The following is a 12,537-nucleotide window of genomic DNA, read 5'->3' as shown; positions in this document are numbered from 1 at the left end:
CACGTGCGCCGCTCCGGAGAGGGGAAGCGCGGCCCGGGTCTCCTGCTCTCCCCCTCACATGCGCCGGCTCCCAGACGGAGGGGAAGCGCGGCCCGGGCCTCCTGCCACTCTTGCCCCCCGGGGTCAAGGTAAGTCACCCACCGTCTCCCACCCAACGCACTGTCACCCAGTCACCCACCCACACACCCACCCAGTCACCCACACACCCACCCAGTCACCCACTCACTCAGTCACCCACCCACTCAGTCACCCAAAAACTCACTAAGTCACTCAGTCACCCACCCACTCACTTAGTCATCCACCCACCCAGTCACCCACACAACCACCCAGTCACCCACACAACCACCCACCCACTCAGTCACCCACCCACCCACTCAGTCACTCAGTCACCCACCCACTCAGTCACCCACCCACTCAGTCACCCACCCACTCAGTCAACTCAGTCAACTCAGTCACCCACCCACCCACTCAGTCACCCACCCACTCAGTCACCCACCCACTCAGTCACCCACCCACCCACTCAGTCAACTCAGTCACCCACCCACCCACTCAGTCACCCACCCACCCACTCAGTCACCCACCCACTCAGTCACCCACCCACCCACTCAATCACCCACCCACCCACGCAGTCACCCACCCACTCAGTCACCCACCCACTCACTCAGTCACCCACTCACTCAGTCACCCACCCACTCACTCAGTCACCCACCCACTCAGTCACCCACCCACTCAGTCACCCACCCACTCAGTCACCCACCCACTCAGTCACCCACCCACTCAGTCACCCACCCACTCAGTCAGTCACCCACTCAGTCAGTCACCCAGTCACCCACCCATTCAGTCAGTCAGTCAGTCACCCACTCACCCACCCATTCAGTCAGTCACCCAGTCAGTCACCCACTCACCCACCCAGTCAGTCTCCCACTCACCCACCCAGTCAGTCTCCCACTCACCCACCCAGTCAGTCTCCCACTCACCCACCCAGTCAGTCTCCCACTCACCCACCCAGTCACCCAGTCATTCTCCCACTCACCCACCCAGTCAGTTTCCCACTCACCCACCCAGTCAGTCTCCCACTCACCCACCCAGTCAGTCTCCCACTCACCCACCCAGTCAGTCTCCCACTCACCCACCCAGTCAGTCTCCCACTCACCCACCCAGTCAGTCTCCCACTCACCCACCCAGTCAGTCTCCCACTCACCCACCCAGTCAGTCTCCCACTCACCCACCCAGTCAGTCTCCCACTCACCCACCCAGTCAGTCTCCCACTCACCCACCCAGTCAGTCTCCCACCCAGTCAGTCTCCCACCCAGTCAGTCTCCCACCCAGTCAGTCTCCCACCCAGTCAGTCTCCCACCCAGTCAGTCTCCCACCCACTCAGTCACCCACCCACTCAGTCAGTCACCCACTCAGTCAGTCACCCACTCAGTCAGTCACCCAGTCACCCACCCACTCACCCACCCAGTCAGTCTCCCACTCACCCACCCAGTCAGTCACCCACTCACCCACCCAGTCAGTCTCCCACTCACCCACCCAGTCAGTCTCCCACTCACCCACCCAGTCAGTCTCCCACTCACCCACCCAGTCAGTCTCCCACTCACCCACCCAGTCAGTCTCCCACTCACCCACCCAGTCACCCAGTCAGTCACCCACTCACCCACCCAGTCAGTCTCCCACTCACCCACCCAGTCAGTCTCCCACTCACCCACCCAGTCAGTCTCCCACTCACCCACCCAGTCAGTCTCCCACTCACCCACCCAGTCAGTCTCCCACTCACCCACCCAGTCAGTCTCCCACTCACCCACCCAGTCAGTCTCCCACTCACCCACCCAGTCAGTCTCCCACTCACCCACCCAGTCAGTCTCCCACTCACCCACCCAGTCAGTCTCCCACTCACCCACCCAGTCAGTCTCCCACTCACCCACCCAGTCAGTCTCCCACTCACCCACCCAGTCAGTCTCCCACCCAGTCAGTCTCCCACCCAGTCAGTCTCCCACCCAGTCAGTCTCCCACCCAGTCAGTCTCCCACTCACCCACCCATTCAGTTTCCCACTCACCCACCCATTCATTTTCCCACTCATCCACCCATTCAGTCTCCCAGTCACCCACCCATTCAGTCTCCCACTCACCCACCCATTCAGTCTCCCACTCACCCACCCAGTCTCACCCAAAACCACCCACCCAGTCTCACCCAAAACCACCCACCCAGTCACTGACCCCACCTACCCACTCACCGACCCTGAAAAAGTCACCCAGTCACCGACCCACCCACCGACCCAAAGTCACCCACCGACCCAAAGTCACCCACCCACCCACCGACCCAAAGTCACCCACCCACCGACCCAAAGTCACCCACCCATCGACCCAAAGTCACCCACCCACCGACCCAACTCACCCACCCAACCACCGACCCAACTCACCCACCCAACCACCGACCCAAAGTCACCCACCCACCGACCCAAAGTCAAACTGACCCAAAGTCACCCACCCACCCACCGACCCAAAGTCATACACCCACCCACCGACCCCAAGTCACCCACCCACCGACCCAAAGTCAAACCGACCCAAAGTCACCCACCCAGTCACCCACCCACCGACCCAAAGTCAAACCGACCCAAAGTCACCCACCCAGTCACCGACCCACTCAGTCACCAACCCACCCACCCACTCAGTCAAGTGTCACCCACCCACCCACACACTCAGTCAACTCACTCACCCACCTAGCTGTCATGGGGGGGGGGAAGCCCAACCCTGTCGTACGCCCCCCAAAATTACATCCCGGGCAACGCCGGGTCTCTCAGCTAGTATATATATATTTCTTTTTTTCGGAGTGTTTAACACTTCAGAGAAACTGCAGCAATTAGATGGAAACATTGATGCATCCCATTATTAACCCTTTGGGTGCCCTATGGACGTAGCTAGCACGTCGTGACGTCTGGCACGCCAGGGATCCCGGTGTAGTAGTAACAATGTCCTAAAGACCCCACTCCGTTCCAGGGGTGGAGAGCACGCGATCTGTCGCCAAAATGTAACTTGTAAGCTTGTCAAGGCAAAAGGTTATGTACAGCTCTGTGTACACTGTCAGCGCTATAAATACAATGGGGGGAGGGGGGTGACATGGGTTGGCTGTATCTCTTTCCTCTCGCATGGGGAACATCGTCGGGTAGCAGCACCTCCTTGTCGCCGTTTGGTCAGCGGCTTGATGCTGGTGCGCTCTGTGATACTGCCCCGCTCCTCCTCTTTCCCTGGGAACTAGTGCTGAGCACAGGAGAGAAGTGGGATGTTATTCCCGGGCATGATGTCCTGTGGCCTCGGATATAGAGGGCGTGCACGACGGAGCCTGCTGCATAGGCTATCCGAGGCCACAGGATCTGGAGGAGACGCGACGTAGGGGGGGGGGGCTTGCCTGTGACGTCACGCGATCGGCTCAGACAATGACCCGGCCGGCGCGCGACAAAATCACGTTATTTTGCCATGTGAAAGATCGGCCGCGTCGTTGCGCTCTATGGCCGTCCTCGTTGAGGAGCGGCCTTTTGTTCTCTGTCGTCGCGCTAAATATGAACGCGGTCCAAAACAGCTGACCGGAGAGTACAGGAAGACTCTCTTACAGGTCCCACCATCGATTTCCCTGGTCGGCCAGTCTGACCCTGAACAGGTCAACAAGATCCGGGGAGAGGGCAAAACTTGGAGGCCGCAGGTTAAACCCCGAGATTAGCGTCCAATCAAGGATCTCCATTTGCGCCTTGTCTATTTTAGCTTTCCGAAGCTCGTGCGCCCGATTACAATGTAGGCTCTTGAGGGCGAAGCCGTCCTATTGTTCCCTTCAGAACAATGTGACTCCTCCAAAAAAATACACATATAACCTACATGGGAAATAAGGCTATTTAAAGCCCAGTGTGAATTTGTAGCACGCACATCTCTTAATGACACAAAGGGACAATGGTCACGCCGCTGAGCCAAAGATAGACTCCAGGTCTATGTGACATTCAGAAGAGTTTACTGCTTCACTGAAGGGTTAATGACCTTGTTGTGTTACAGAGCGCCTTTCATGCTTGTTACCTTCGCCTGCTCTAATTATTTCTGCTATTCCCAGCAAGGAGGTGACTGTCAGAGGTAGCCTCAGGGTGCAAGCACATCTGCTCCTGCAGCAGGTATGTCTCCATATCCCACAGCAAGGGCCTTAACCTCTTCAACACTTCCAATGCACTTGAGCAATTGTGTTAATCAGAGGGAATATATGTATATACTTTACCAGCATGCATCTGGTACCCTTCCACCCTTGTGGATCCCCTGCGGGATGACACCTCCCCAATGATCTCCCGGGTCCTGCGGTTGCAGCCTCTCTTCTCCACGTCGCTCCCACACATTTTCTGATTTTACCCTCCCAAGCGTTTCAAGGTTTAAAATCAGATGATAAATAAAGAATATATGGGGGAAAAAGAAGATTCTCTATAAATATGGACATTTTCGTTCAAATATGACCATAAGCATCGTGTTCATTGAAAGGGACACATTTCATAGCTTCTCCTTTGAAGACATCACCAAAGACTTTGCTCCCCAAAAATCACGGAAGAAAATGCGTTACTATTAAAAAGAATGAGATGGGCAAACACTTTATTTTAGCTTCACCGTCATCTTTGTGTATAATGATGCTAGGATAATGCTTTCATTTTGGGGCCTCTTAAACTTGACATATCTTGGAGCCTGAGGTGGTCAAAATCCAGCCCTGGTTTCGCACCTCCCATTGACGAAGAGACCTCTGTAGCCTCAAAGGCAAATGTACAACTGAACCTTGTATGATTGACATGTTTGGCCCATTAAAAGACAGTGTAATGAACCGAATGGTTGTTTGGAGGTGCCTGGCTCCTCCCAGGCTTCTGAGCTCCTCACCAATTCTTCAATTCCCAAAAAGGTATAATGCGCCTCAGTGTTCATCCAAACTCCCCTCTCCCCTGAGGAGGAGGCGCGCGTCTGGCTGACAGAAATAAGAGAAATGGGTCGCGAAGGAATTTGTGCCGCCACAGTTTCCCTTCATAATGTTAAGAGAACCTGGTTACCGGCTAATACCAGTTTTTAATTGAACAAAATGACCAAAAAACTAAAATGATGCTTCATTTATTTAACCCTGTCAGGGCGCTTTCACATAGTTCCACATTTACTCACTCAATCGGACAACAAAAAGTTGTATTCCTTCAGTGTAGGTACCGGTTTTATTTGGGGTTTCCTTGACCGGGTTAGCAGGCTTGAATCATCATGTTTTGATCAGTAGATGCAAATAAATGGCTCCTTTGTTATTTAGACTTGGGTTAAAAATGTCCCTAAAGAATTGCAAGCCAATCTGGGAGGAGCGCTGAAATGGTGTAATTGTTTTATAGTATAATTAAGACTTTTTCTTACCATGCGTTACTGTTGCACCTGGCTGCATACTGTAGGCATATCTATTCCTGTAGTGTGACACTTACTATAGTATACGTAGGATACTTGATGCTATTGCTGTGACCAGTCTTGTTTTGGAGCACAGTCATTTTAAAGGTAAGTATTAAAGGTTATGTTTTATTATAGAAAATAGGCTATCCACTTCCACGGTGCATTACTGAAACGATAGCGGTTCTCTTTACAGTGTGAGACTCCTTTATAAACAGGACTCAATCACAACCCCAGCTTCTATTCTGATCTAGATCTATGCCATCATTTAATTACGCCTTGTTTCCTGAAATACCCACCAGAATCCACAATATTTTAATTATATTTCTAAAATAAATACATTACCCATATTATGACTGATGATAGTTGGGGACTTGTTTTTGTTTATTGAGACTTCAGATGCATAAAATATCACATTAACCCTTTTGCAGTCAGAGGTCAGCAATGCCCCCTCCAGCAGAAAGGGGGTTAAAACCCTGTGATATTGTTAAATTCAGCATTAGTGTAGGGCAGGGGTGGCCAACTCCAGTCCTGTGCTGAAGCAGGGATAGCCTTAAAACCTGACCTGTTGGTGGCCCTCGAGGACTGGAGTTGGCCACTCCCTGGTGTAGAGCAAGGTTCAACTTATTGTAATATAATCTGATCCATTGAAAACTATATTTGAACATTTTGTAGCATGTATGAAATATGACCATATATTTACATTACCTTAACTGAGGGGTGAATAAACCTTTTCCCCTGTGCCCCCCGCCCTGCTCACCTTAGCTCTAGCGTTTTGATATCATGGGACATCACTTTGCCATGGCAATGTGACATCACGTGACCCACACGTCACCAGAAACCAAGGTAAGAGAACTTCAGAGGCCTTCAGGAAGAGTGCGGGGCCTCTGTGGGCCTTACCCCCCAGAAAATCTCACACCCACCTTTTGGGGGCGCATCCCCCAGTTTGCGCACCCCTGCCTTAACTTACAAGTGAGTTTGTGTGTGAAAAATAGCACTTTACGCCCGCTAATTTCATACTATTTGCTTGGACAGCTGAAAATTCGAGGGGAGCCCTGCAACAGAGACCCTTTCTGATGCCAGGGTTTATTTACAAGTACTAAATCTGGTCAACATTAAAATAGGACACAGCGGAGATATTTACAGACGGGTCGCTCCACGCAGCTTCAAGTCAGGAACGATCCCAGCGTTTGCCAAAGCACATAGCGCGATGGAAATCCTGCCTGCCATCTCAGAATAAAATTGCATCTCTCCCCTCTTCGCTGCGGCAGTGACAGGGTTAAAATGACAGGTGATTTTTTTAATCCCACTGGGATTTAACCTGTCCCACTCAGGGTCCCATTGAGGCGCTTTTTGCAGCGGAAAAGCAGACAAATAGCGTTGATGTTTTAGGGAAGGGGAGCGATCATAAACAGGAGGCTGTTTTACGCGTGTAATACAGCCGGTCTGACTTCAGTTCCGCTGCTTCTGCATTCAGCCACTGGGCCTGTGGGAGCAGAATACAGACTACATCCCGCTTACTGCAGGACATTAGTCTCTTCCAGCAGCCAAAGAGTTTGTTACTGTACCCATGAGGGCTGGAAGTAGGGTTGTGGGGGACTGGGTTTATACATTACAGTAATGTAAAGTACACACCACCCAACAAATAGCCCCCGCCCTCTTGACTGTACCCCATGGGTTATTGTAGGAATCCAGGCAGTACAAACCCTTGCTAAGGGCTCGTTCAGGGTGCCAGCTGAGGACTCGGAGGGAGGGCGTGAGGGAGGCAGTGCGGGAGTTTGCTGGGCGACATGTGATTATCCCCCAGCAGACTTTTCAGCGTTGGGGAGGGGGCGGGGCTACAGACGGCAGGCTAAGTATCCAAGTTGCAGTCATGAAATCATTCTGAAGAATGATTTCATTGGCTGCCTTGGTCCCTGTGACGCTGCTTCAGCTCCAAAAAACGAAATTTTCGTTTACTGAAGCTGTAGTCAGCGGCAACTCCTGGCTTCGGAGGCAGGGCAGTTGCTACCCTGACAACAAGTATTCAAATTGAATACTTTGTTGCTCACGGCAGCACGCACCTCAGCACGCCCTCCCTCTGAAGCCAGCACCCTGAACGAGGCCTTAGTGTCGGGAGTCGGATACAGTGAATGACGCTCTCCAAATCAGGACAGTGCTGAGGGACTCTCTCTCCCTCAAGGACCAGGAAAGGAGCACTTCGGGACCCCTGGGCTGTGCAGGAAGGCCTTTTTGAAAACCGAGGCTGCAGTGATTTAACCCTTCGCGGCCAGCAGATAATCAACGGGTAACCTTGAAATGAAGGGGCCACCGAGGTGAGCTGCAACTCATTGTACTACAATTGTAAACACAAACGCAGAGCAAAGCGATGTAAGCACTCGTACTCCAGATCGGCTCAGTATCACTGCATTCGCCAAACCGATTACTGCCAAGCTCCAAAAACCGACACGTGCAATTCCAAAATAATTTTAACTCCGATTAGTATCTAACTTCTGCATGCAAGTCAGCACCACTTTCAGAAAACTGTGTGGTTTTTTCTCTCTTTCTCAAAAGCACTAAACAAAACCCATTTGCTGATTCAGCGACACAGCGAAATGTATTCGGGCAGGGGTAGCCAATCCCCAGTCCTCAAGGGCCACCAACTGGTCAGGTTTTCAGGATATCCCTGCTTCAGCACAGGTCGCTTCTGTGCTGAAGCAGTGATATTCTGGAAACCTGACCTGTTGGTAGCTCGAGGACTGGAATTGGTTCCCCCTGAACATCTGTCATGCAAATGTTGTACACGTTCCCCTCTCTGCGGCAGTCTCGGTTTGGATCGCGATCACCGCTGAACACGAATGGTTAAGCCTGACCAAGGCACCGAGCACCTAATTATTGTGAATGCGCCTCTTTCCACAACCAAAGGGATTCATTGTAAAACCCTAACCACCTGTTTAATGTGGGGTTCTCTCTTTGTTATTACAGATAGTGATACCCTATTAAACCATTAAGTAGCTAAGAGCCCTTAAATGCCTTGGACTGAAGAGGTTAATTGGTGTCTTCACATGGTCTGGTGCTATTTACATAGTGAAGTGGAAGAGGTTATAGACGTAAACCACTGGCCATTTTTGGGGGGGCTATCGGGTTCTGAAGCTCCGATATTGGAACCTGGAGACGATGGCACGCATCGGTGATTGAGGTCTGATATTGCTTATCAGAACGTGTTCTAATCTCCCTGTGCTTGGATCCCAAATTAGATTGTTAGCTCTGTGCCAGACCATTATATCCTAATCACACGTCCTGTAATCCTTCAGTTCCTGCAGTTATACGTCGCCCCTCCAAAACCCATCAGTATATTCTGTTTGTCTCACTGTGATAGCCCAGAGCCTTCTCTTGGCAATTCCATACTGTGTGCTTCAATGTTAACCTTCAAGTTCACAGAACAGTCTGTTTTCTTATTCATTCTGCATGGGCCTGTCCAGTATTATTGCTTTGGCGTCATAGGTTGAATGTCAGATGTAAGTTGTTTTTTTGCTGCAGTCCTCGCTGGCCACTTTTCTCTATTGGGGAAATACAGCGGAGATAGGAGAGGGGTGCCCCAAACCCTCACCCTAAACATGAGCCCGAGGGGTATTTACTGTTTAGATTATTCACGCTACAGTCCCGCATATAAATGTGCTAGGCATTATTGCTATAAAACACAGGCCCAGATTTATCAAGGGGGAAAGTTTTATTTTTTTGATTCTCTGCTGCAAAACAGCTTCACATGCATCATTTTTGCAGCTGGTAGATTGACAAGTAACTCCTTTTTAACCATTTCATGTCTGGCTTGTGAAGTAAACAGAAGCTGTACTGCTGTTTATAGTAATCGGTGCATCGGTTTTCGCATTTCTCCCCCCTCATCCGCGGATCTATCAGACTCCCGCTCTGAACCGCTGCTCACCGCACATTAAGAAACTTGAATGGAATGTATCAAACTTTATTGTTGTGTACATTTGAAACAGAAGCAAAATGAAGCAAAACTGGTATTAAAGCAGTAATCCCCGCCACATTTTAGTTTTGTTTACTTAATTAGAGGCAGGGAGGTTCTCCAGAACCAAAACCTGCAGCTTTCTGCTCTGAAGAATGCCCGGTTCCTGAGACCATTTACGGTTTTCGTTTCCTGAAGAAAACAGCATGGCTGCTGTTCATCATCCAATAGGAAGCTACAGCCAGCGACGGAGTGGCTTCCTACTGGCCTGTGAGATTCGGCAGCCATATTGTGTCCCCAGGAGAAAAGGTTAAACACAGCACCTGCACTAATATGTATCTTGAGAACCAGGGGAGCTCCGGAACGGAAAATAAGCACAGTTCATCTCTGGATGACGCCCCAGTAAAACTCGATGCAATGGGATTGCAGGTTTAAAAAACTTCTTTCAGGCAACGCTGTGGTGGCTCCTCCTGGCATAAAAAGGTTTTAAGTGTGATTTCCCTTCTACCACTCGGGAATGTAAATGGGCAGAAGGGTTGGTCTCAAAGCAATGAATCATGGGTAGAACATGGGCAGCAGATAGAATTCAGAGATGTTGCACTGGCCAAGTGGGATGCTCCATTTTGCCAAGTCCACAGACTCAAAACGAAGGTCACACCCCTGGAATGCTCAGATTGGCACTGGACGTTATGAACACAATGTACAGAATGTTCCATTCATTCACAATTCATCGGGGTGTTTTAACTTTTTTTTATTTTATACACACAATTTATTTTTTTTCTTCTCCCCATGTAAGACCCAAATTTATAATAAATTAACTGGCCTAAACAAGATCACCAAACCACTTTTGCCCTCTGCACCTCCAGGAATCCGGTGTCATTTGCATGGAGACTGGCTGCCTCTGGTGGCATTGTGCTGGGGTGGCAAATAGAATTTTGTTATAGCGAAGCCCTGTGGGATTCTTACCCCCCCCCCTCCACAACCCAAATCATATGTACATACGTGTGAGACGTGCAGTGGATCTGATTTTAATGTGCTTCCTTCATATAGCAAATGATCTGAAAAATATCCAACAATAATTCTAAAACAAACTCACACAATTCATTCCAAAATAAAATATAGGGGTTTAGTGAGAAACTTGAAATGTATTTCCCTCTTGCTCCCCTTCAGCTCTGGAGAGCACCTACTGTACAACGCATCGCAAAGCCTTGAAGGCAATCTTTCCTGTACACCTCTTCGCACGCACACCCACCCCATATCTTGTAATAAGTTTCTTCTCTTGTTTTTATTCACTGAACGACATTTAAATGAAACATGGCACAGAACAAAGTCTAGAAAAATATCAACGCTCCTGGAACTTGTCAGATTTGACAGCTGGAACAGTGTGTCCTTCCTGTGGGGGGGTCTGTCGGGTGTGGTTGTTTTTTCTCTCTTTTTTTTCCCAGAAACACAAACACTTATTTTCCTCTCTCCGATATGTTTTTGTCAATTTTTTTTCCTTTTTTTTTTTCCTTTTCTTTAAAAACCCCGATATTTCAGTAAATTGTGCAAATGTAGCAGTAACACTAGTGGCGAAAAAGCCAAAGAGAGAGAGAGAGGTTGGTTTAGGTTAGAGGGTTGCCCGGGGAGGAGAAAAGGGGAATCATGATGAAAGGGATTAATATTCCTGGAGGTTCACGCAGTCCAATCGTGTGATCCCGGAGACATCCCGTGCGTGACGACTTGCCTTGAAACACGCAGCAGCTCCCATTGTCTTAAATCTATATTTTTCTTTGTATTCAAATGCAACAGAGTCCCTTAAAACTGTTTATTTTATAAAGGTTTCTATGTCATTCTTTGAAATGTTCTCTAATGTCTTTATATATATGTACACTTTTTTTTTGTTCATTCTTTCAAGAAAGTTCCAAACCAGTTCTGCAGTCAGCGGTTTGAAAGGCCGCTTGCGTCAGAGCGTCGGGCACTCTGCAGGCTTCCTGCCCCCTCTCTCTCAGTAGCCACTGCTAGGAGATCTCTCAGCTAGAAGACCTTCAACTTCAACTGCTCAGTGCCATTGTGTCAATGACCTGCTCCAGTTTGCTCCTTAGCCGCTGTCTCCTCGCTTGTTCGTCTTTTTCCAACGCAGTTAAAATCTACAGAGACACACACAAGCATTAATGGGCGCCAAGATCAGTCTCATGGCAACATTTTACTGGAACCACCGCTTGCGCAAATCGCATCACTGCAGATCCCGGGCTAGGTTTTGCCGAGGAAATTTACGTCTCTCGTACAACTTTGCCAACTGCTGCACTGCGAGCACAATGAAAAAAAGGTATAAAAAATAAAGCATCGTAATTAAAGATTTTCCCGCGGCTCCCGACTCCTTTGGGGACTTGTTAAGTAATTGTGCAGATTGAGGGATGGGTGGATGAGGGTAGAGGGAGGCCCCCCACACCCTCTGCATACTAATCTACTTGGCTCTTCCAAATAGCTGTACCCTTTAACTGCTGTCACAGCTCTGATTAGCATCCCATTAATTACCAATACAATTATCATCACTTTAATAACAGGAGCACCACATTTGTTTATGATGCTAAATATAACGTTGAACTTTTGGCAACACTTCAGCAGGGAACTTGCCCATTGTGTCTCTACATTCTACGTTACTACATATACTATTCCTATATATCAGTCTTCCATCCCCCCCAATGCCCAACATATTGCCTATTCTTGGTCTGTCACACCCTCGCCGCTTCCGGTTACCTCGTCTCTGTACTTGGTGATGTAGGAGTAGATCTCATGCAGGGCGCTCATGCTGTTGAACTGGCTCAGGTGTAACCGCGACTGCTCAGCCAAGTACGCGCTCATATCCTGGTCGCTGATCACCGACATTTTGGCGATGTCCGCGTAATACCTGGATTGAAGAATGATAATATTCGCAGTACAAAAAAAAAGGTACAGTTTTGATATTAAAAACACACAGATTAAATTCACGCATGAAACCGCCAGGTAACCAAACCAATTAAGAAATGAAGGTCACAGAGTTGTTAGCATTTAAGGCTTAATTCATTATTTCTGCGACTTGTACTAAAATGCTGTATTTTGTGAGCATAGGCAAAGGGTTCGAGTCTCCAGCTGGAAACATCCAAGCAATATTGTAGTAGACATCATAGCCTCCCAATATGAAG

The 12,537-nt window shown here is 49.2% G+C and overlaps 1 protein-coding gene across 6 annotated transcripts in view; it reads right to left on the bottom strand.

Moving 5' to 3' along the window:
• Positions 1-10,639: 10,639 nt before the first annotated feature.
• Positions 10,640-12,537, bottom strand: part of PLXNA1 (plexin A1) — a 256,653-nt gene continuing 254,755 nt past the window's right edge. For all 6 annotated transcript variants that reach the window (XM_075574585.1, XM_075574582.1, XM_075574587.1 and 3 more), the window contains 2 exons: positions 12,113-12,263; positions 10,640-11,502 (listed from right to left, as the gene is read on the bottom strand). In XM_075574585.1, the coding sequence (XP_075430700.1) occupies positions 11,407-11,502; positions 12,113-12,263 (247 nt within the window). In that variant the 3' untranslated portion in view covers positions 10,640-11,406. The remainder of the gene's footprint in view (positions 11,503-12,112; positions 12,264-12,537) is intronic.

The sequence above is a fragment of the Ascaphus truei genome, chromosome 17 (assembly GCF_040206685.1).
Source record: "Ascaphus truei isolate aAscTru1 chromosome 17, aAscTru1.hap1, whole genome shotgun sequence".
Taxonomy (NCBI): Eukaryota; Metazoa; Chordata; class Amphibia; order Anura; family Ascaphidae; genus Ascaphus; species Ascaphus truei.
Note: the sequence above shows the minus strand (reverse complement) of the source record. Positions and strands in the feature narration are given on the sequence as shown.